The sequence below is a fragment of the Scleropages formosus genome, chromosome 9, assembly GCF_900964775.1.
Source record: "Scleropages formosus chromosome 9, fSclFor1.1, whole genome shotgun sequence".
In the NCBI taxonomy this organism is placed as follows: domain Eukaryota; kingdom Metazoa; phylum Chordata; class Actinopteri; order Osteoglossiformes; family Osteoglossidae; genus Scleropages; species Scleropages formosus.
Genome location: NC_041814.1, coordinates 20457630 through 20482835, shown reverse-complemented (window position 1 = coordinate 20482835; position 25206 = coordinate 20457630). Strand labels below are relative to the sequence as shown.

Below are 25206 nucleotides of genomic sequence, written 5' to 3'. Positions count from 1 at the left end.
GCTATTCCCCCTCAGTGTGGTGACATGTGTCCCACGTTGTACCTGCTGGTTTGGTGACAGCCAAATTCATCACGACTCCAGCACTGTATGAGAGGTGAATGTTACGCCTACGCTAGTTCTCCTGCTGGCCTGTCTCTGAGGCGTGAGCCTCTGCAGCCCAGCTGGTCTCTGCTTTCTCCATTCTCCACCCACTTCCAGCTTTCTACATTGGTTTGGGTCAGGGGGCCTGATTTCTACGATTGTGTTTCTTTTGGCACATGGCGAGAAGGATTTTTTTTGTTTTAAGTGGTTCTGCCCCATTTTATTCTGAAGTACAATCTTTTTTCCATTGCAGGGGGAACCCGGTGTTCCTGGCCAAGATGGAGCTCCTGGGCCAGTGGGGCAGAAGGTGAGCAAATCTCTTCTGCTTCTGGAAAACTGGACAGAATAGCTTCTCTTTTTTGCTCCAGTATGTTGTCAACATATGGTTATATGCCAGCAGACCTGGCATAAGGAAACATGCACAGCATTTCTATGCCTTGATAAAGCCACATGTCATGTTGCATTTCATATGAAAGCAACAATACATACACACGCACGCGCGCACACACACAGTCAGAAACCACTTGTCCTGAGCAGGGTTGCAGCGAGCCAGAGCTGAACCTGGCAACACAGAGTGCAAGGCTGGAGGGGGAGGGGGCACACCCAGGACGGGACGCCCGTCTGCCGCAAGGCACCCCAAGCAGGACTTGAACCCCAGACCCACTGGAGAGCAGGACTTGGTTCAACCCACTGCACCACCAGCAACAATGCATTATTCTGTTAATCACATAAAGTGGAAATATCATTTGTTCATAACTTAGTCTAATATACAGACATTTTCTAAGCTGTACTGACATTTTACATTTTGTGAATAAAAATAATAATGAATATTTCAGTAACGGGGTGCGGTGGCGCAGTGGGTTCGACCACAGTCCTGCTCTCCAGTGGGTCTGGGGTTCGAGTCCCGCTTGGGGTGCCTTGCGATGGACTGGCGTTCCGTCCTGGGTGCGTCCCCTCCCCCTCCAGCCTTACGCCCTCAGTTGCCGGGTTAGGCTCCGGTTCCCCGCGACCCCGTATAGGACAAGCGGTTCTGAAAATGTGTGTATTTCAGTAACACAAAACTGAGAGCATTACTTTGCACAGGGTGGCCAGTATAGTAAATGTAGCTAGATGTATTTTTGTTGACTTTAAAATCTTAAATTATGACAATGGTAGAAATTCCATTGCATTGTCATTATTAAGTTGCGCAAAGAAATTTGGTCGTTGGATTGACGGACATTCAGTGTGTTTTGTAATGTATCCTTAATGATGGGATAAGGATAAAATCCTTGACAAACTTCTTATCTTAGAGAGTTATGTGAATGTCTGTGCTTCTGTTCCTAGTGCAAAGTGTCACGTTGCCAATTTTTAAAGCTTTTGGAAAGAAGACAAAGTGAAAAGTAAAAGGCATGCCGTCTGTCTTTGTATGTTGAAAAAGGCTTCAGTTATGAAAATAATAACCAGCCCACTTGGTTCATATTTGGCCCTTCAATTTCAAAGACATGCAGTTTTGCTTAGAAGGAGTGAAAGAAAACAGGTATTCTACCTCCTCGTGTTGAAAGATTTCTTTTTGAGGAAGTTTTTCAGATGAACAGTTTTGCTGGTTGACTTTAAAGGACTGGCTGATTTATTAAACTTGCAAAAGGTGTTCAATCCATACCTGACATGGAAATGGCTCTCTTTATGCTTAGCACTTCCTTAAGAAACAAATTTGGACTTTAAGGAACAACTGCTGGAGCTTGATCGTATACCCTGGCTGTTGGTTTTTCTCAATAAGTCTTTTTGATAGGTATTTAAAAGGAAATGAAATGAAACCTTTTACAGGGAAGAGAATAATGATTTAAAGGAACTGGACTGCCCTTCAAAGATGACAGCGCTGATCACAGTTTACATTCCAGTCGGTTTCAGTTCTGAATGTACAGCATGGCAGCGAACCAATTATCATTGTTTATATGGGTTGAGTCAGTTTTCCATGTATGTTTTGGCTTTCTTTACTTAAAAATTGCATTGCACTTCTTGTTCACTTCAGCAAATCAGCTTTCTAATGCAACTTTGATTTATTGTCTGCTAGAAAATTGTTGTTAAACTGACCATGTCTGCCTACTAAAGTGCAGATATAAAGTATTTTGAAAGTATTAATTGCAAACTGGGTATATTCTATTCAGGAATTTTCAGTGAGGAATAAAGGCAACTGTGGCATCATATGCTTGATATCTGGTCATTGCTGCGGCTGATTTTGTACAGGCCTATCTGGCACCACTACCTTTGGACATATCTACTTCTATAATAGTAACAAACAGCAAAATTTATTTTATTAAAGTTTAACATTCATGGGGGGCACGGTGGTGCAGTGGGTTTGGCTGGGGCCCACTGTGTGGCAGGTCTAGGGTTCGAGCCCTGCTTGGGGTGCCTTGTGATGGAGTGACATCCCGTCCTGGGCGTGTTTACCCCTCCCCCAGCCTTGCGCACTGTGTTGCTGGGTTAGGCTTCACTTGGCCACGACCCTACTTGGAACAAGCAGTTGTAGACTGTGTGTGTTTAATGTTCATCAGCCCTGTTTAGTTATGTGAATACCAATAAAAATCACTTATGCTTGTTATTCTTTACCTACTCATAGGATAACTGTATTCTGTTAGTTGTGACCTTAAGATGGCAATAAAGCTGGTGTTATTAAAACTATCAATTACTGAGCAACCATCCAGATCAAGAGATGTCATGCATGTTTTCTGTTTAAAAATGCTGAATGAATTAGACAGTAATTGTCGAGTCACAATATGCTATTACATATTATGGTCAGTATAACATACTATTACAGATAACTTGGCCGTGGCTAAGTAAAGAACGGTGGGGTTTATGGATTAGGATCAAAATGAGTGGTATTACAGAACAGGAAAGTTTTCTTCCATCCTCTATGTGCCAGTGTAGTTATATGGTTTAGAATTATAAAGCACACGTACAGTATTTGCTACAAGATACATTGCCTCAGTGTGTGCTGAATACTATTTTTCATGTAGGAAAAGTTTTTGTATCTATAGCTTATCTCTGTAGTCACATCATGTAAAAAGATTTTAAAAGGCTAAATGAAGAAATGCTTGTGAAGTTATGTGAAATAGATTGATCTTGCATTACACAACAACAATTATTACACCAATGTCCCCTATAAATTAGGGCCTGTTAAAATCAAAATAAATCACATTATTGCTTCCACAATATGAAAAGCCAAAATGTCTCATGGGATAGTTTTGTTTACCCCCCAGATTTTATTTGGTTTACCGTACATTTTCAACCACGTTTATTGCTATGTCCTTACGGAAGTAACTGCAGGACTTTTGTCATTAATCATTCTATACTTCAGCAGACAGCAAAATTGAAACAAGCTTATTATTAATGGGCATGTTGTATTAAAGGTATCAGCTTTGAGAATGTCAATTTTAAGTCCTGTCCTCTGATATTGTCACTGTAAGAGATCCCACGGTAGGTTAAACATCCCAGTGACCAAAAGTAATGATCAACAGAACACTAGATTCAGTCCTTTACATTTTGCACTGTACGAGTCATCCATCAGTCAGTTCCATCAGTTGCTCTAACTCCCCGTATACACTTTGATTAGACATGAGGATTGCTTCTGCAACCTTTGCTGTAACTGCAGAAACAAAGTTTACACACAAGGCTTATCATTGTTATCCAGTCTTGCAAGAATGTGTGCACAGGGGCCACTCATGTGGGCGAGTACTAACAAACAACCATGACAGAATCATACCTTGAAACATATACGACAAGACACAGAACAGCAGACCAGTAACAGCTGGTCTACAGACAGAAACTATTTATTGAAAATACGAATTCTGTTGCACAACACCTTGGAGCATCTACATCTGCTCCTGTAACTTCCTCAAGGTTTCATTATTATATATAGATCCAGATTTTCAGAAAGTAATTTATTCAGTTTTGAAAATGAACTACTAATGAGCTTTCAGTTCCTTACACCGTGTCACATATATTCAAAGAGTCGTCATGTTTGGTTCCTCTTTCATTCCGTACCTCCTCTTCAGTGTCTTTTAACAGACCCCTCTGACCTGAATTGTGAGCTCTGCTGTCCAGGGCAAGATGACATATTAAATAATCAGTCTAGCTTGAAACATCTGGTTTAAAAACTTAGTGATTAAAATTAACTTTCCTTCAAAAAAAAAAAAAACTGACTGTTTATCCTGTATGACTATCACCTTTTTCCCCCAATAGCTCATTACTTATTCGATATATGACCTTCTGTCACAGTACTATGTAAAACAACATCAGGTACATATGAAATGGCAAATAAGTTTTGAACCAACATGTTTCCAAGCAAGAAACATCTGTTAATCCTACAGATTAAAGCGACGTCTGTCTTCAGGCCAAACCCAGTGTAAAACATACCACATACTGGGCGATTAGTTGAGTGGTAAAGACTTGATGTGGCCAGGAAGATAACAACAGTTTTACTGTGAAGGTTTTTCGGCACAGAAGTCACACTGCCCTGAAAACCTCAGCAGCAGATGCTGGGAGGAACACTGATACAGTCCAGACTGCTGAAGTTGTGTCAAAATGCAAAAACTGACCACAAAAAATAAACAATGTTGACCTTATAAAAGCACGTATTTAAAACTGTGCTGGCAGTCAAAATAAAAGTACATTTCAGTCTCCTTTTACTTCTGGAGATGTCATGTACAATTAGTTTTTCTGTGAGATCTTGGTGCCCATTCATGTCCAAGTACCTAGAAAGAATGAAGGACCCAAAATACACAATTCACAAAATGTAATGCAAACAGATACACACTCCACTGTATTTATGTGTATGTGTACTGTATGTGTGTGCATGTCTGTTAAAGTCATCAGGCTGGTGGAGTGTGGTGCAGTGCCTGGGTAAAGCATTTGTGTGGGGTGTGACAGCTTAGACAGGCTCCAGTACAGCACCCGCCCGCGTGACGACCCGCTGTAACTGCTGCCTCAGACTCCGCCGCCCACATGTTTGACAACACACTCGCTGAACTTGACACCTGACTCAAAGCAGAAAACAAGATGAACTCTGTCCAGAATCCTACCACCTCTGAATGCTTCACCCAGAGTTATTTAAGTCGGGTTAATGTTTGAGTTCAGAAATCATGTTTATACGTTAATTTTCCTTAGACGTTTTCTGCTTCTGCGACACTGGATTCCGTGCCTTCTAGGTTTTCAGAACCATTTGCACGGCTTTCCAGAAATTATACTGCAGCTTCTAAAAATTATATTCTACGCTCTTTCAGTTTAAAACTTTATACTGAAACTTGTAATTTTTGACCAAACATCAAAAAAAGAGAGAAAATTTTCACACTCGGGAATGTTTTACCTTCCGTGCATATGAAACGGTCCCTTAAAATTGAACACAAAGGCCTGCAAATACATAGATTAGAAGGAATACCCCATTAAACTACAAAGAGATAAGATGGGCACTTAGAGCAGCTTTGTGCTCGCAATCATAGTGGAGAACCTGCGCAACTAAAAAAATAACTATGTTTTTCAAAGCTTTCAAAATTTCAGTGTTTTCTGATCTTCAGTAATATCAGCATGCAAATATCCCTGCCCATATTGTGTAATATGAAGTGCAGTTTCGTTACAAGGTTAGAGTTATCGGTAATGGAAAACTGTACATTTGTTTCCATGGACCAAAGCCAAACCAGCCAGCTCTGAGATGAGTCCTCTCACTCGTGGAGCGGTACTGGCCTTTTACTGTCTCAGCAGTACTCAGCTGTCACTCACTTGTTGCAAGCAACTTGTCCTAATGTCCTTTATTTATTATCCTTTTGCTTCCTATATGTACAGCATTGTTTCTCTATTTGTGTGTTGCGTGCATATCATAAGAACTTCATCTTTGTGGTCTTCCACCTCTTCTCATTTGAATCCTTGCTCGATTTCTAGCTTCCACATTTGCCATCACTTGTTGAAAAAATGTAAATGAGCTCACTTGTGGCCCTTTAATGTTTGCTGAACAGTTAAGCCTACTAGTGTTCACACTTTTGATAGGTTTTTTTCAAAAAGATTTAATCTGCAAATTGTGTGAATACTGCTAAATTGCACTTTTGTTTATAGAACCAGTTTCAAATGAAACCTGAGAAATCATTCATTCATTCATATCCTGGCATATATATTTTTTAAAAACTACCTGAAACATTAGATTATAAAGGGAAAATCCTGAAGATAAAAATGCATTTCCTAAACAGAATAACTGTAATGACAGTGAGGACACTTTCAGTATAGTACAAATATGTTTATAAGTACGTTGATTGGCTTTTCATTGTATTTAGCATAGGTGAAAGTAAAACATGTTTGATCTAGACACAACTTCATGAATTAGACAGTAATAGATGTTCATTCTGAGTGGAATATACCTGTAATGTCTGAGTTAATGGTTTATTCCCTGCTCAATTACCTCCCAATTAGCCTTTTGAAGTGCTGCGTCAAGTCATTTGGTTATTTGGCTTTACAACCTCCATTAACTCTTCTTTACAGTAATTACACAATGTCCTGCAGAAAATGTTTATGTGTTTCCAGAAATGGTTGGGGGCTATCAATCTAAATTCTGGTCCACCAGCTCATGAGTATGTGTGTAAATAAAGGTCGTCACTCACCTTCTCTCTGACATACAAGGGCTCCTGTGTTCAGGAAAGGGAATGACGAAACATATTTGCCATTGGAGAGGCTGTCCATCCTCAATGCTATGTGTTGGATGCTTGTGTCAAGCAAGAATAAATGGCAGAGAGAGTTTTCCAGGACCAGAAATGTCAAAGCTCAGGAAGCATTCAAAGGGCCCTCCTTTTTCCACTCTTGGAAGCTTGTAATAGAATCTAAAATGTGATTGTGCTGCATGATATGTTTTCCAACATCAATATTTACGTGCCATAATTAAAAAGAGAGGAGGACCACTAATAAGAAGAAATCCGCTTTACTTTGTAGCCACCACGGAACAAGTTGAGCTGATTTGGGTACGAGTTAGTCTTGGAACAAATAAACAAATCTAATACATAAAGAGTTCTTCTTCAGGAGCCAAGTCAAATGATGTTACTAATTCATTATGCGGAGATTATAAATTCATTTAACACTTTCTTAGAGTTGATTGAATGTTATGTGGCCTCTCTCATTCTTACTGAATAATGAATTTAAAAAGGACATAGACATCCTATATCCAAAGCTCAGATCAGCAGCTGGATATCTGCGTGGGAGGTACAAGGACTCTGTTCTAAAGGCTGTATTTTAATAGCCTTTACAGGCTTTGTTTATATTTCCAGTGGCTGGACAAACAGTTCTTAACACTCCATTGTCCCTGTGTACCAAAGTGTCCAGCCCTTAATTCCAAGACTAGTTATAGAGAGTTCCAGCTGGATCCACAGCTGGAATGTGATGCTTGGGAGAGTTTGGGAGTAATTTATTTTGTTTTCATAATGGGTGCCTCCTAAAAAGAAAGTGACATGGGAGATTTCGCATTTTGTTGCAAACCTGGCACTCTGTTTTCCCTGGCTCTGTTATACACAACGAACTTTATTTGAAATACTATATGCTTGTGATACATCTAAAACTTTACTAGACTGATGTAATTTCTTTTCAGAAAATAATACTTGGTGAAAACCATACCTTGTGAAGACTTCAAAGGAATTTAATTTTGGTAAATTCACACTGCTTATGTCAATGAATCAAATCATGCAGTAGAAACAAAAAAAATAGTTTGCCCTGTTTGCAACAGAAAATCAGTTGGATTCAAAAGCGGTACTTGTCAGCTCATAATATTTACAACTATTAAAGATTTATGACTGTTTTTTTATAGGTTAATCAGGGTGCGCTCATTTCATGATTACAGGATTGGCTGTTTGTATGCTTTTTATATGCTCAGAAAGGCAAGGCACTTGAAAAGAAAACAAATTTGTGGCGAAGCCTAATTGCGTCCTTCTTGAGCTTTGTTCATGCATTGTGTTAAATGTGTGCCTCGTGTTTCACGTGTAGTTTATAATTTTTTCAACACGGTTTAACCCACAAGGTTCCAGCTAGTCAGTGTTAGTCTATAATCCGAACATTATGCTGAAGCCATTATTATAAACTTGGGCAGCGGGGCACTGTCTAGTGTCAATGGCTAAGGGTGTGTTAACTTCAGGCTGACGATTTTAGATCCAAGATGAACCAAGATGAAATCTGCTTTAAATAAACAGTTAGGGTGGAACATGCAACCTCTGGTCAGACTGAACTCACATGCATACATACATCCAAACTCATAGTCTAGGACCTGTGCGACATCGCAATTCGACAGGCATCCCGGTTAAGCAATAATATAATAATAATGATATAATAATAATAAATATAATGATATAGTAATAACAACAGCAATGGTAATAACACGGTTAGTGCGAGTACTGAGATTGAAGGCTAAACTGATCCAGGCCAAAAAACAGTTATTTGACTGGATGCTCAAGTGCTGACATGGAATGAAACATGCACAGGCCTGCAAGAACCAGCATTGTGGATCTGGTGTTGTTAACCAAAATCGGAGGAATGAAGATATATTAGTGAAGGAACACTGCAGGATTGTTTTTTTTTTTTTTTTTTTTTTTTTTATTTTCAATGTTTTTTTCCTTGGAAAACGGATGGAATAAAGTAGAGTCGGATGCAGGAGATGAGGGAAGTCTCCTGCGGGCTGCCCACCTCTTGGCTCGAACGCCAGCTGGAGGAATAAGAGTGCTGAATGTGCTAGAACTCAACTGACAGGGTACCTGCAGGAAACCGGCCACAGACCAAGACCCTTGGGAGTTTTAGGAACACACTGCAGCTCTCCAGGGTTTGACAGCTTGGAGAATTAATTCACACCCGACTTATACCAGTTCCACACCAGGAATTGTGATTAATTTAACTCGTATGCATCGTCACTCAGAGTTTCTACAGCTCTTAGCGCATACGTCTTTGGCTTATATCAGGATCATGAATAACAGTTAAGTTAATTTATGTGGATTTATCAAAAATATGGTGTTGCTTCGATAAATTTCTTGTACTTTTAAGCTCTTTATATTGCACATCTACTATAAATAGTTTAACAGTGCTTGGGAATACTGAAGGCTAATTGTTTATGAGCAATCCTTGTTACAACAGACACAAAGGGCACAATGCTGTGTGGTAGTCATGAAATACAATGGAAATGTATTCCAAAAAAATAAAACGATAGACACTTGTGCGATACAGCAGTGGCGATAGCTTGACACATAAATATGTACACACTATATTCTTAACCTCCTATATCCTCACACATGATATGAACTGTGGGGGAGCCTTCAAATGCTGTTTAGTACAAGACGTATGGTTGATGTTTTTCTAACTAATGGTGACATTAAATGTTAACCTTTCCAGGGAGAAAAAGGAGCCCATGGGTTTCCGGGGGTTGACGGGCAGACAGGAGTTCCGGTAAGGTTTTATTGTGAAAAAGGCATGATTGTGGCATGATGGGTAAAGATAAGGAGCCCTCAGCTAACTACAGGCCAGCATGGAGCACTGTGACTAACAGCCATACGACGGGCTCGTTGCGCTCCTTGTTTGGAGGTTGTTCACTGTGGGGAACATAAATGGGATGTGGGTTTGCGCCCTTATATCTTCTACACCTGCAACAGATGTATTTCTTTTTTGTTACAGACACTACCCTTATTTATAAGATTACAGACTGAGTAACACCGCATTCAGAGCATATGGTCTTTTAGGAGCGTAACATTCATAAAAGTAGTTTACCTGCAGTAGGTATTTGTATTACATACCTTTTTCAGTACATATCAAGTGTGTAAAATTTTACTTCTGCCACACATTACATAGAAAATATGCTTTTTGCAGTACTCAAAAAAACTGTTAAACTTTAAATTTTATTTCTTTTCTCGAATTTTTATATAGCCACTTAAAAGAATCTTGAGTCATTTAGCCTGAAATAGCATAGCCACTTGGTGGTAGTGTTGCTCCAAAGGGAGGCCACAAACAACCATGATGTTTACCATCCCAAAACACACAGCAAACGTATCTCCACACATTGGCCCCACCCCCAACCCACCCCACACACACACACACACACACACACACCCACACACACACACACACACACACACACACACACACACACACACACACAGCTACTATATATCTTTGAACAGCACATTAGAAGATCTAAATTGTCAGAACACGAGAATAATAAACCTAATTAATGTGTACACTGTTCTATGTTTGGGCCTTTGCCTTCTTACCCTCTCTGGATTTCTATAAATACTCCAAAAGCTTCCAATTTATTAATAGTGCTTCTTTCTAGGCTATGGCTGGCCTATGAAACTCATGGTGACATGAATGCAGATTATACAGGACTTATTTGGAACAACAGACTTTTTTCTCCTCAAACAGATGTCAGTAACGTCAAAAGGGTTTGGGTCTCTTCCATCCCCGTTTTCCCCAGCAGCAACAAATTATATTTGTAAATCCGAAATGACGCCGATGTGGGCTAAACGACGTGTGCGCTGTTATGTGGAACAACCTCAGGTTGGCTATCTGAGGCCTGGAGTAACAGATCTGTTACCTCAAGTTTCCTAGAATACCAGGTAGTGGGCTGGTAAAGAAAGAATGGCAGTTCCCAAAAAATGACTGTTAGCATCCGAGAAGAGTATTTAACCGTAAAGAAAGTTACTTTGGTTAAAGGTTATCAGGAATGTAGACTGAATTGAACATTATTCTTAAACAACACTGAATGCTATATATTCACAGCTGAAAACACAAACTACTATAAAACACATAGAAAAACTGTACAATCTTAGTAATAATCTGTCTATCGATGATTATTAATGCCGGCTTAACGAAAAGGCATTTACTTCCTAATTTTTGAGATCTTACGATAAGCTTGTAAGGGCAAGAAAACAGATGTAGCCTAGATATTGCCTTGCTGATAATGTGAATGTCAATACATAATGGCCTCGTGTGTTCGTGTTCAACACCTTAAAAACAAATCTGCAGTCAGGCTGAAAGGTGAACTTTTCTCTCTGAGATGTTATCGTATTTCCAGGGCATCAGGTGCCGATAATCAAGCAGGTTCAAGGTCCTGATTCCGTAAAGGCAGATTCAGTTTTCTCCTGTTCTGTCCGGAAATGACAGACGTGGAAGTCAACAACAGCGGCGCATGTTCCCGATGCACAGATTAAAGGTCCTCCATTCTGCTCGGGAGCGAGACTGTGGGCAGCCCCCCCAGCCCCAGGGGATTGTTTTACTCTATGGAGAAACACTTTCCCAACATGGGAGCTAAATTCCTATGAAATAGGGCCTGATGATGTGACTACTGTGATACATAAAACTCAATTATTTTTTTTTTAGTGTTACATCCGCCTGTGGTAAGAGACCTGTTTCTGCCAGTGCAATTCTGGTGGTATGGTGTTGAAAGATTAACAGTGGCATATGTTGTAGTTTCCTGCAGGGTCAGCTTCACCGCACACGCAGGAAAAGGCTGGTGCTTCTGGTATTTTTACACATTTAAATTTTTTTATTTGTAAGTCTGCACTGCTGTGGACACATTTCAAGGATACACTTAGATGCAACAATAGTTTCAGTGCTACTCCTATAAAAGTAACATACTGTTATGTAAATGCTCCTATAAGGCACCTGTCTAACCTGGAATTGCACTGGATCCAAGATTATTCTTAAATTGTGCTGAATGTTATGTATGCATTGCAAATGTTGAGAAAGTATGAAGTATTTTATACATTTTCAAACACGAAGAGGTACAAATCTGATTTCTATGGGCATAAGAGACCATTGAAATGAGGCAAAAATAATAATCAGACAAATATTGGCTCTATGCTTAATGCTGACAAATTTAAAAGATGGAAGAAGAGTTCCTTCCTTCTTCACAAGGAATAACCTAATATCCTGTGGGGGCTTGGGGTTAACATTTTCACACTTCTGTAAAAGGCTGGGCTTGCCTTAAGAGTACAAAACATCACATTTTATGCCCATCTTGACTGGGAAGTCGGCAGTGGACTGATTCATTAGAGCCACGAAGTATTGATTAGTCAGATATTACAGAGCGGATGCCTCTGGATTGGTAATTAAACAGTCCCGACAGTGGCCTTAGGCTTACCTGTATTATGTAAACAGCAATATCTTCCGAGCAATATTTTCATATGTTTATCATACAGAACGCATTGTGTGACATCATGAGTGGAATATTCCTCGTAGCAAATCACACTGCATGTGGAAATGACAACTCTGGAACTTTACTTATTAATCATATTCCACTTTTGTAGAGAGAATCATGAGGTTGGTGAGTTAACTTTACTTTTGTTAAGTGCCAGTGTTCACTCTTGGTGACCACATATATTGAGTCCAGAATGGTGTGTGCTCCATGAGTGTATTTTTCTTTGAATGGCGTGTGTCCAATGTCAGTGTGATTGAGTCCATCCATCTGGTTGCTGGTCGTACACTTCTTTAACTTTTCCAAATATTTCAGTCTTTTTGAGAGAGTCCAATCTTCTCATGATGCATCCAAAATGGATAACCTCAGTCTCATCATATGTGCTTCTAATGACACTTCTATCCTGATTTGATCCAAGGTCCAACTATTCATTTTCCTGCCTCTCTATGTTTTCCAAGTCTCCTGAAACACCACAGTTCAAAGGAGTGGAAAAAACTTATTGCACTAAAAATACGAAACATAATCAAAGTTGGTCTGTGGCTTAGAAAACAGCAACATGTACTTTTGTTTATAAGGTGTTGGACTTTGTGAAAATAATCTGCATTTCAGCTGCCGGACAAAGGACTTTGATTCTGCAAATGTGTCACCATGCAGTGAGAGATTGCTTTTTTGTCACAGTGTTCACAGTTACATCTGAGCAATTATGAAGCCATTGAGAGAACAGTCCTGCAGGCTGCAAATGAGGCCCTCTGGGATCATGAGGGAACAGGGGATGTATTAAGAAATGACGAGAGAAAGTAATTGTGCACATATTCATGGGAGGCCAGTTCTTAGGAGAAGTGCGATGTCATTAAATTTATGTCCTTCAGTTGTTGGTTTTTTATTTTTCCTTGAGAATGACAGTCCTTATCCTTGGTGGTCATTCATCACAATAATGCCCCGGTTCATTTAGGTGACTTCTAACAGTATAGCTGATACAATTAAGAACTATAACAAGAAGACGACAGCTGAATACCGAGAGGTGGATGCAGGAACTTTTAACAAGATCAACAGTCACTGCAGCGAAAACGGTCATGTCCTCAGTACATACAGTATATAAAACTATGTTTCTAAGAATTATATGGAACCTTGTGTGGTCTGTTATATTGTATGTTATGTCTCTGTGTACACCTCTCTAAATCTCATACATTAAGAACAGTGGGCATGTAGAGGTTCTTTGTTTTACTGTGGAAGGTCAAGTAACAGCTATTAGAAAAGCATTGCCCCCTATGGGCTGGGAGGTATAACAACACCTGTGAAAATAGGCGTTCCTTCACTGATGTGGCTGTGAAACATCCATTTCAGGGTATGCAGGGCCCTCCTGGGGAGCCAGGGCCAGCGGGACCTCGGGTGAGCTTTGCCTGACAGACACCATTATGCCCTGTGCATCCTTCTTTGCTCCAAGTGCTGCACTTCACAGGTTTTATACTGACATCGGTTGCCACTTTTGTTTCCTCTTTGCATTGGAAACATTTATCCTTTTTTCTCACCCCTTATTTCAGTCGCTCCTCATTTGGGATTATGAAAAATTCAGTAAAAAGTCAACTTGATGTCATCGTATGCAGAACTTTGCTGAACTTATCTGTTAAAAGACTGGGCATTAACATGTATGTGAATTTCCTAAACAACTGCTTGGTACTGGGTATATGAAGGGACGTGGTGTCTTAATATATGTGTGTAACTAAGGCCTGTATGGTGTCTGTGCCAGGGGGAAAGGGGAGTGCCTGGAGTCAAAGGGATGACTGGGCCAAAAGGACCTCCGGTAGGTGGAATATAACAGTTAGATTCCTGAATCTTTCCACATGACCTCCGTATAAGTCCCTGAACAGCTGTGATCAAAGTAATTTTTTTCTCATTATGTGGAGGTCCTCTGTGATGAAATTGACAATGATGTGGAAATGTATAATTAAATGGCAAGGTCAGTGTAGTCAATACTTTTCAATCTGGCAAGAGTGGATACTTGTGGACCTGATATGACTTTGTTAATTCATTTGTCCAGTTTGCAAACTAGGCTACTTAAACTACTTTATACAGCTGAGAATTTTTTAATTGACCAATTTGGGGCTGTTAGTTTGCTGTTGTATACAACAGAATGAGCCAGGATTTCAAACTCAGGACCTTCTAACTGAATAGGAACAATCTGAAGTTCTATAGTACCTTCTGCCTTGAAGGAAATCCATATTGTCACGAAGCTCATGCTTTATGTTAGAGCTTCATTAGACATACAACGAGTTTTTGTATGGATTTGTAAGACAAGTTTATACAGTTTCCACATTTGTACTAAAAAGCAAACATTGGTAAAACCACATGAATATTAATTTTCAGTTGTTTAAATGCTGCCCTCTATTGCTCAGCTGAAGTGGTGCAGGGAATGTTTGGAAAAGATTTTTTTACACTGCACTACGCTTGTTTACTCTTCTGTAGGCTAAGGACATTAAAGAGGCTCTGTGCGTCAGAAATACTATAAATTAACATCAGTTACCATAGATGATTTCAGTGTGTTTGTGAAAAAGCAATTGCTCCTCTCACTGGTTCTCGTAAATAAGAGAAATATATTACATTAAAAGAGCATACGTAAAGGTTTCAAAGTGGCCACCAAAATGTAAGTAGTGATAATAAAAAAATACATTTGGAGGATTATGAAAATGGTCAATGTCTATTACAATGTGTTACAGCCATTTTGGAATAGCAGGTACCGCAATGAATTAAAGCATAAAGTGAGATGCTCAACTTTTTCTGCTTCAGTAGAAATATCCAGCTGCACAAACTGTTTAAGAATTGCAAGGTGCCTTCGATGAAAGGGTCAGCTACACAACAAATGAATAATGTGTCATTTATTTTTAGGCTATTTTAAGATATTTCAGTATATTTGTTATTTGTGTGGGTTTTCAGTCTATGTCTTTTTCCACCATCCAGGGGATTCAGGGTCCGGTGGGTGCTCCTGGACATGATGGACGAAGTGGCCCAAAGGTCTGTTGATGGAACATTGGTTACTGATTATGCTTTTCTTCAGTATAGTATACTATATGTAGTTATAATTTCTCAAATAATTATTCTCACCGTAAGGACTGGAGTTTTGGCATTGTTCCAACACAGTGCTGCACTCCCGTGGTTTCACACTCTGCCATTATACAGGACCGTTTATGAGCAAACATGCTGATTCAAAATGGGAAGCTTTTGTGCTCACCATGTTTTCAGGTGATGTGGGAGAACTCCTTCAGTTTCCCTTTGGAACACAGCTGATTCAACTCCCACATTACCATTAAAAATTGTTTGCATAAAGGCACTCAGAAAATCAAGAGAAACCTATTGCCTGTGAAATTTATTGTAAATGCAGTGCCTATAGCTGCACTTCTTATGGGCAGTATGAAAGAGGAACTTGAAGCAAAGAGCTCCACTGAACACTCTCCATCATAATGAATGGGTCACACAGGTAGCAGCAGGAGCAGCAGGTGGGGTAATGGTTGAAGCTACATCCTTGCACTGAAAGGACCCAGCTTTAAATGCTGCTACTGCTGTAATACCCTTCACCAAGGTACTAACCCTGCACTGATAGCCAGAGTTACCCAACAGTATAAATGGGTAAATCACTGTAAGTAGATTAACACTCTGAGTCGCTTTGGAGAAAAGCATGTAAAGTAACAACAGCAATAATAATAATAATAATAATAATAATAATAATAATAATACATTGTAACTGTTGAATTGTGAGTGTGTGTGTTTTTTTCTGAAAATGTCTTCCCATTGATGGCCAGGGGAGTTCTGGGGAGCGTGGGACAGCCGGATTTCCTGGGCTGCCGGGACAGAAGGTCAGCACTATGACTGTATGAGAAGACTCACTGTGCTGCTAATATCTTGTTAAACCTTTTAAAATGTCCTTTTCTGGGAACCTTGCCTTGCCCCCCTCCATCTACCACATTGCTGCTTCTTGGAAATCCAGTCATCTGGGCTTGCACAACCTCAGAATCATCACTTCACTGTTTGTATAACTTCCATGAGTTAAGCTTGCTAGATCCTTAATACAACTGAAACTACATTTTTTAACTTTCTTTAGTGTTCTTATGCATTTCATTTTGCTCTGATGTTAAATCATAAAATGGATATTTAATATTTACTTGGTTTCAGGAGTAAATTTATTACTAAAATAAAATAAAAAATATACATCAATATATATCAAACATTAAAATGATGGAAGAATATCATAATACTCCATGTGAGTCATTGTCATAATCATTTGAAACATAATCAGTGAAAACATAATCAGTTAGGAAGGCTGCTGTGCTTATTAAAATTCACAATGCAAAAATAAATCAAAGTACAATAGCAGAGTTATTTAAATTACAGAATATATTTGGAGAAAGATATCTTCAGAAATCTTCAATATATGCGGTTCTAAAAAAAAAAAAAACTCATTCAAGCAGCACAACCTGCCTCACATTTCAAGTTCACATCACTGCTGAGAGGGTTCTGGAAATTTTAAATTTCCCAACTGGAACGTGACGCCACCCCATTCTGTGTTTGGCAGGGACTCCAAGGGGAGCCTGGGACACCAGGGTTGCCAGGTGCCATGGGAATGCCAGGATTCAAAGGTCATAAGGTGAGGCCCCTGAAGGCAGGTTCTGTCATTAATCAGTGAAAATGTGAGTTACTGCATTGCCTCATTCTTCTGTCCTAATTGATAAGCAGCAAATACAGCCATCCCACTAGATACAAGAATTTGACTTAACATGGAGTTTTATTTAATATCCCTACTTAATCTTACAAAGGATTTCTTTGTGCATGTAAAGGCCAAATTTGGATTTTGTGTGCTTACGGACAGCTGAGCAGCATGGGATGAGCACCACCATGCAGTCTTCTTTGCAGTTATTGTTTGGCTCGTGTAGCATTATGATGTATTAGAATCTTGGTAATCATGGCCCCTGTTTGGACTACCCAATTATGTCAGCTTGTTTGGTGAGTGTGAATTCATTTGCATTGTTTACACTGATTTCTTTACCCTTTACTGTTCTATTTTGTGCATTAAAAGTTAGATTAATACATAAGCATTGAGTCTCACGTATGTATGGTTTAGTCTGTGAGAATCTGCTAAGTATTCAGTACATAATGTTGGGGCTCAGCAAGGCATACAAATTTTTACCATTGAAACAAATGTTAAGTATGTCTTTAATGAGAATTTTCCTTTTGAGTGGTTTTTCAGGAATTGATTGTCTTTGTAAGGTGGGGAAAGATATCAAGCTGACATCGAGCATTTGCCCCCAAAATAAAATCTTTAATAACAAATTTTATATATTTCAACCTTTTGTGTGTATTTAAATTCTGCCTGTAACCTTCAAGCCCAAATTAACTTCAAGTACTTCAGTGTTGTTTAGATTTTATTTTTGCATGACATCTTTTTGCCACTTAAATGATATATTCAATATTGTTTTTAAATAATTCCATCTATGATCAACTGCTTGTCCAATGAAAGTTCAGAGTGTATTTGAATAATTTTAATGAAAATATTGTACGTACTGATCGGTCAGGGAGTGGTTTCGGTTTTTTAACCAAAATAAATGTTTGCTTCTGAGAACTTTTTTGCTTTGACTAACATGCGAAGATTGTGTTTTTTAGGGTGAACCGGGTGCACCTGGTCCTAAAGGAAGTCAGGTAATGTCGTCTGCTTTCAACAGTGGGATGTTACAAGGTGCCAGGGCATAAAACTGGATGCTGTTCAGCTTGAGTTAGAGTATCTTATACAGCACATAGAGGAAAACATACATGGCAGTTCTCTGACCAAGTTCCATGCGAGAACATACGGGTTTGACATTTGTGGCCTTCAGTTCTATGAGCTCACTAATAATGAAATTTTCAAGAAAAAGATGTATGACCTCTGTTGAGATTTCACATAAAGAGCAAAGGACATATGTCTTGATTCCTAAGCATTTACTCAAGATAGCACTATGGTTAGACAAGTAGGAGAGCTTGCTCTGCAAACACAGGGGGTACGCTTCTTAAAGGTCACCTAGGCTGCTGGGCTGCTGTTGCTAATTGCAAGATCCCAATGAAGCCTCCGTCTAATAATCTTCTCCTTCCAGGGTGACAGAGGCAGCGATGGTGCCCCGGGGGCCCCTGGCACACCAGTGAGTGCGCCTCGTGCGACGCGCTGCCAGATGACAAGCTGTTTAGTACCTCTGTCTCACGGGAGGAGGGCTTGCCTCCAGCTACCTTATAGATGGGGAGGCCAACGACAGAAGACGAAGTAGCGGGAGTCAAGCGACATTGCCACTTTCAGGCCATTTGGAAACCTTTCCCACGAACTAGGGCAATTTACAATATTGATCCCTGTTTTCAGCAACAACAACACAGGCATCCCTCTTTTGCAGAGGCTTTTTAACTTGCTGCCGTTCTGCAAATGGATAAAGGAGCATTTGTGCAATTTGTTAACCTTTGCATAGCATGGGATGTTTTTCACTGAAATGATCACTCACTTTTCATCTTGTAGAAAAAAAAAAAACTGCAACAAATCAGTGTCATCACTCAACCTGACTTGGACTATCATATTTACAGACAATTCCTAACAAACTGCTTTGCTCTTACAGGGTGAATTTGGACTGAAGGGAACCAAAGGAGAGGTTTGTTGAACTGACTTATGCAGCCATTTTCTTCCAAAGACTTTAGAAGTCAGCTTGGTGGACTGTAGAATATAATACTGCAGTGCTGCTGGTCAATGGTCTACTACTCTCAGAAAGGTGTAGCAGGAGACCCTGGGACCAGAGGGTTTGAAGGAAAGAAGGGAGACATTGGTCCAATGGGAAATGTTGGACCACGTGGGTCTCCTGGTCAAGATGGGTTACCAGGGCAACCTGGTGTACCTGGATATCCAGGGAAACCTGTAAGTAAACAAGTCACTTCTTCGAGAAGCTGATCGCTCCACCCTCCAGATGTTCAACTACAAATTGTCATCATGTTTTGGCCTTTCAGGGAAAACCACCATCAGATGAGCACTTGATGAAGCTTTGTAGTAATGTGCTGCGCAGTAAGTACCTTCTCTTTCAAGTCAAATACACCTTTACTGTGTGTTTAACAAAACATCGTCTTCAAAAGTCATTTATTTTCTGACTAAAAAGTAATATCCTCCTTTCAATGTGAAGCAGAAAGTCACCATGAAAACGTTAGCTTAATTTCTTTTTACATGTAGACAGATGTTTGTAGATAATTTGATATCAAAGCCTCATTTTTAAAATTATGAAAATGTGGCCACTTCCCATAATAATATTTCAAAATGATTTTACAGAAATAGACAACAGACGCATAGAGTCATCATAGCTTGTTTGTACAGAACACTGTACCAAACATTCACACTTGTCTGCAGGTAATTACACAGGAAATTCAGCATCAGTGGTCTGTTGGGTCACACATAATTGGCCTCAGGTGGTCTTGGTCTCATATCACTCTCAGCTGCATGCTCATACATGTAGTGATCTCTGTAGTAGTTAACCACAGTTTCGCCCTGTACAATGCTGATAAGTCCTTGCAGCTGTGTTTCATGGACTCAAGAATGAACCTGTAGTGAGTGACTCAGATGCTCCATGATATATTCAATCTAGGAATGTTGCAAGCTTCACACTGGTGATGCAATTCTGTCTCTTTTGGGTGGTGCATTTATTCAGACAACATTCCTTCGGAGCATTTACATTAATAATACAGTTGACTATTCCTATCACGTGGGAGCAACAAGAACAGTTAAAAAGTATATATAAATGTTTAGCATTGTATGAATATAAATTACAATTTTACATTTACATTTACATTTATTCATTTAACAGACGCTTTTGTCCAAAGCGATGTACATCTCAGCAAAAATACAATTTATACATTACATTGAGAGACAGAGACATAGCTGCAGACATGAAAGTCTCAAGCAAACCTAGTTTGTTCTCTACCACTTGCTACACCGAGGTTCATCGTTCAAGTAGGTGCATAAGACACAGACAAATCCCGATACCCACACCAATTTTTTTTTTAAGATACACAAATGAGCAGAACAATACCAGAGTAATGGCTGAATGAAGGTTGTTTCTGCCTGGGGATGCTTCTGGAGTTATGATGCGTGAACAGTTACACCATAGACGACCTGAAGAGATCTTGGGCAAAGTGGATCTGGAAAATGTTTTTATGAGCTTGTGATGGTAAAATTGTAATTATCTTAACATCTTTTCAATTCAATTCAATTTAAATTACAAGTATGCGTTGCTTAATGTCCTTCCGCACGACGTCCGACCGCATATACGTCCGACGTCCCTTAAGGTTATAATAGAGTTGAGAAAACTTGATCGGCTAACGATGGGACCTAGCAGACGTAAGCGGCTGTAGTGCATCTTCCTGCAACGTGTGTATCCTATGTAAAGAAAGCGATTGTGCTGCCGGGTGTATAATAGTACAGTACACATCTATACATAATACTCGATAGCGATATTAAACATCTATGTTGGTCAAAGCACGTGAACATCATGATGCTGAGGGGGGTACGCTTTTGGGTCTGGTCCTGAATCCACATCATTAACAACTGCTCCATATAAGATATAGGCACCTGTGGCACTTGTATCGTGTATATGATGTTGGCACAACGTCCAAATTGCCTAACATCCTATTGGACAGAACATATCCCAGACGTTAAGTGACGCATGAATGTATTTATCTTGGTCAAAGATACCCTGTTAAGGTGAATTGGTGATTGTGTGTTAATAAACAGTGACAGATTGGTGTCTGATCCAGGCCTCCTTGGATGAGGTTCAAGCCACCAGACACTCACTAGACAATTTTTTGCTAAGAAATGAATTGATGGAGGTATATCTGTATCTACAGCACCGTAAATTTTTCTGTTTTAAGATCAGTTGCCTCAGCTGCTTCAGACTATGGGGCCAAGGAGTTGCCAGCCTTGCGAAACAATCAATGGACCCCGTGGCGAACCTGGGCCTCCTGGTCCTAAAGGCCCAGCTGGACCCCCAGGGTATCCTGGCAGAACTGGATCCCAGGGTTACCCTGGCCCCCCAGGCATCCAGGGGCCCCAAGGCATAAAAGGTAATACACAAACCTTGGAAGATATAGGTCAAACAGTGTTATGGCATTTTCTGTTATGTGGTTGTACAGGATCATATGTTTAATTGGTTCTGATATGCAGGAGATACAGGACCTAGGGGGCTGAAGGGTTCCAAAGGCGAATCCCACCCTGGATTGCCTGGCCCTCCTGGACCAATAGGTAAATGGTCACACTCAAGTCATATTACTGTTTTCTGTTAAGTTTTTTGCAATGAAATTCAAATTGGACTTGAAATACAAGCGAAATTACACTAGATGACATTTCCTCAACAGCAGAAGAATAAAGAGTTATAAACAAGTCCAGATTAAGAACTAGCATGAGATTTTTAAATAACTTCACATCACACTTAACTCAGAGAAATATAAAAGCTAACATGTAAAGGGAAGCTTTGCATGTCGTTGGACGTGATGTCTTCTTGTTGTTGTTGATGATGGCAGGTCCCCAGGGCCCTCGTGGCCAAGCTGGAGAGGGTCTTCCAGGGCCAGTTGGAAGCCCAGGAAACACCGGAGCACCTGGAAACCCAGGCAAACGGGGTCCCCCTGGCCCTGCTGGAGTGTGCGACATGTCCTTATGCTACCAGGCTTATAGTACCAGGGAGAACCGCTTCAGCAAAGGGCCAAATATCTAGTGTAACAAGAGGATTCGAGAAAATTTCACCTCCTTATGAAGAGGAACCCACTTGGTCAGAACTTAGTGGGGTACTGGAGGTTATCTGCAGTGAAGAAAGGGAAGTTACTGAAACTCAAGAAGAAATGAGTCATTGTGATCCAGTTAATACTATGTGAAAAAAATGGGCTTGTTTTTTTTAATGTAGTTACTGAACAAAAAGAAGATTGTTTTATGTGTGTATATAGTCAGTGCACTGCCTTAGTTGAGCTACCTCTGTGCTAAACTCAAGGCCATTCATATTACAGTGGTTTACTGTACATGCAGCATGTATTTCAGATTACTTAGGAAAAATCATTTTCTTCATTTGAGTAAACCAAGTGTATTTTCCTCTTTCCTTTTTTACATGGCGGCTTTCTTGTGCACGTTACACCACACTTTACATCTTCAAGTAATTTTTTTCAAGTTTATTGATGTTGCTGAGAGAAACGTGTAAACATTTTTAATGTATACTTAAGTTTAAACTAGCTTTCTTTTTCCCAAAATACTGGTTTTGAATAAAGTTAGAACTCAGGTATAAGGCTCAGTTTTAAAGCTGTGTGCCTATAACATTATATGATTTTATTTCAGTTTAGTTCAAATTGTTGTAGGGCATTTTGAAGTCAGTTTTATTCTCTGAAATGTGTGTACTGAATTCATTTTTATTCTGCTACTTTGAAGGTTAAATCTGAATGCAAATTAAAATTTTTATCTTCAAACACCTTCAGGTTTCCATGCTATCCACCTTGAATTCTTTGCATTAAATGAGCTTGTATTATGACTTGAGTAATTTAGTAAGTGAAGGTGATTATTGGCCAGGCTAGCTGGCCAAGTCTGATCCTGTAGTCGGTGCTACCCTATTGACAGATGATGAACTTTAAATGATACAGATTCCTCTGAAAAATGCTTATATTTTTTAAGGATTAAAGCAGTTAATTTGAGTATATTTACAAAGGAATTGTACCAAACCTCATCATTTGGGCCAGAGCTCTGCTTGCAATTGGCAGCAATTTTCTACAGTAAAAAAGTTCTTAATCTGATATGCTAAAATGTTCTAAGATTTATAGGAGTTGTTTTAAAATCATGATACATGGTCTTGCACAGACTAGAAATAAATTGTTCTTAAAAAGTAATATGTTAAATTTATTACTGAAAGTCAGTAACAACATAACCTATTTCAGCAGTACAATTCCAAGTGTTTCCTGAAGCATTTAATGTATGAATTTACTGCTAGAATAATATTGAGAACAAAGTGGTAAGATTAAAATCATTATGGAGATGATAAGATTCCACACTTTTTCTCTTCAAAATTTGCAGAAAATGGCTACATTTTCACTATCTTTGGACCATATTAATTATGTAGTCAGACCCCACATGCTGTCAGTATTTAACATTATTTCCATAACATACAGAAAAATTCTGAAAATATAGTAATATAAAATAAGGTAGACAAAAAAAGGGGGGGCTAACATCAACCATTTGACAATACAAGATAAAACCTGCATACCTATTATTTGAATGTGAAAATATTCAATGATGTTTAATTTAGAAACACAGGAAAAAAAATGAAGAAGTTATAATTTTTGAGGAATTTCTATTAATTGTAAATAGTTGATTCCTTTTCAAATACTAATACACTAATATAGCAGGATTCATATGTTGGGACAATTCAGTATCAGCAATATTATAGACAGTTCAGATATGAATCCATGTGAAAGTCTGTCAGATGAACAGAGTATAAATGGTGCTGTTTCTTCCTCTGTTGTATTCATTTGTGAATTATATTTTTTGAGAAACGAACATTTTATTTTGAAATGATGACGGTCCTTTAATAACGTATCACGGAACACCACAAACCTTCGTGTGAAATGTATTTTGAGTGTTTTTAGGACTGGACAATTCTATGTAATATTTTTACTTGCCTTGAAAATACAACTGTTTCTTGAATATTTTTTGTTATTTTTTGAAAAGTTAATAAAATAAAAAGGTATGGCAATGAAAATTTATTTAGTTGACATCTCATCTTACTTATGTTTTAAGGCTCTGTGTTAAAGCTATTGAAAGGAAACAGTTTTTAATATTGTCAAGTATTTGCAGTTGTAGCTGTTCAAACTCCGTCAACCTGAATAGTATGATGATGAAATGTAAAAACAGAATATGCTGACTGGTTAGAAAGAGGGACTAGTCTATCAATGTGCACAGGCAGTCACTAGGCTCATTTTAGTTTTGTGTATTTGTGCATGGTTTACGGGATGATGGAAACTGACCAACAGAATTATTTAGTTGATTGGAAAGTTAATCATTAAATATTACCAATGTCAACAAAGTCATACTCGTTTATGTCAGAAATTAGATTACAATAATTCATTTCATGAGCATGTTTGATACACTAAAAGGAATTGTTTGACAGAATATGCATGTGTGAATCATGAATCCCCCAAAATACCATGTTTTGCAATATGTACTGATCATTGCATTTAATGAAAACATTACACTACATTGCAGTGTTTTGTTTCTCTCTTATGCAAAACATTTTGTTAACCATTAGTGATATACTGAATGCAGTTGCCCAGAAGAGACTTATTGAAAACTTAGCAACACTGTATTGTCAACAGACTTCTCAAAATGTGGTTTATTCAGTTACACAGTTTGTATCCCGAGTGTTGAGCACCTACTCGTACGATGAAGATCAGTGCATAAAGTGGAAAGAAACAAACTAGGTTTACTTAAGAATCACATGTCTGCAACTATGTCTCTCTTTCTCCTAATGTAATGCACAAATTGTATCTTCTCTGAGATGTACATCGCTTTGGAGAAAAGCGTCTGCTAAATGAAGAAATGTAAATGTAAATATAAAAGGGTTAATAATCAGTCATATAAGGGGGTGTAAAAAAAGAGAATTTAAGTACTCAGTCATTCATATACATTTATATAAGTAGAAATATTTTAAAAAAATACTGCATAATGTAAAGTATGCCAAATAAACTACTAGCAATCCGATAAATGTCAGCAGTCCTGTCCTTGACCTACTGGACGTTGGCTCAACTTTAATTCAAGCTAGTTTGGCAATAGCCGGTTTCCCACCTACTGGGACTGTACTAGTTGGAGAGCAACTCCTCCGTGAGTCATATTTCTGCAGTAGGAAGAGCCTTCACTTAGCTCTGATGATTTTTTTATCTGACTGGATGCC

At 39.0% G+C, this 25206-nt stretch overlaps 1 protein-coding gene across 1 annotated transcript in view; it reads left to right on the top strand.

Moving 5' to 3' along the window:
- LOC108935400 (collagen alpha-1(XXI) chain) overlaps nt 1-22398 on the top strand; it is a 39656-nt gene extending 17258 nt beyond the window's left edge. Inside the window, exons 15-29 of the mRNA XM_018753974.2 lie at nt 335-388; nt 9457-9510; nt 13598-13642; nt 14001-14054; nt 15209-15262; nt 16048-16101; nt 16818-16889; nt 17903-17938; nt 18367-18411; nt 18871-18903; nt 19017-19163; nt 19253-19307; nt 21161-21352; nt 21453-21530; nt 21809-22398. Of these exons, the coding sequence (XP_018609490.2) occupies nt 335-388; nt 9457-9510; nt 13598-13642; nt 14001-14054; nt 15209-15262; nt 16048-16101; nt 16818-16889; nt 17903-17938; nt 18367-18411; nt 18871-18903; nt 19017-19163; nt 19253-19307; nt 21161-21352; nt 21453-21530; nt 21809-21999 (1164 nt within the window). The 3' untranslated portion in view covers nt 22000-22398. The remainder of the gene's footprint in view (nt 1-334; nt 389-9456; nt 9511-13597; nt 13643-14000; nt 14055-15208; nt 15263-16047; nt 16102-16817; nt 16890-17902; nt 17939-18366; nt 18412-18870; nt 18904-19016; nt 19164-19252; nt 19308-21160; nt 21353-21452; nt 21531-21808) is intronic.
- The last annotated feature ends 2808 nt before the right edge of the window (nt 22399-25206 follow it).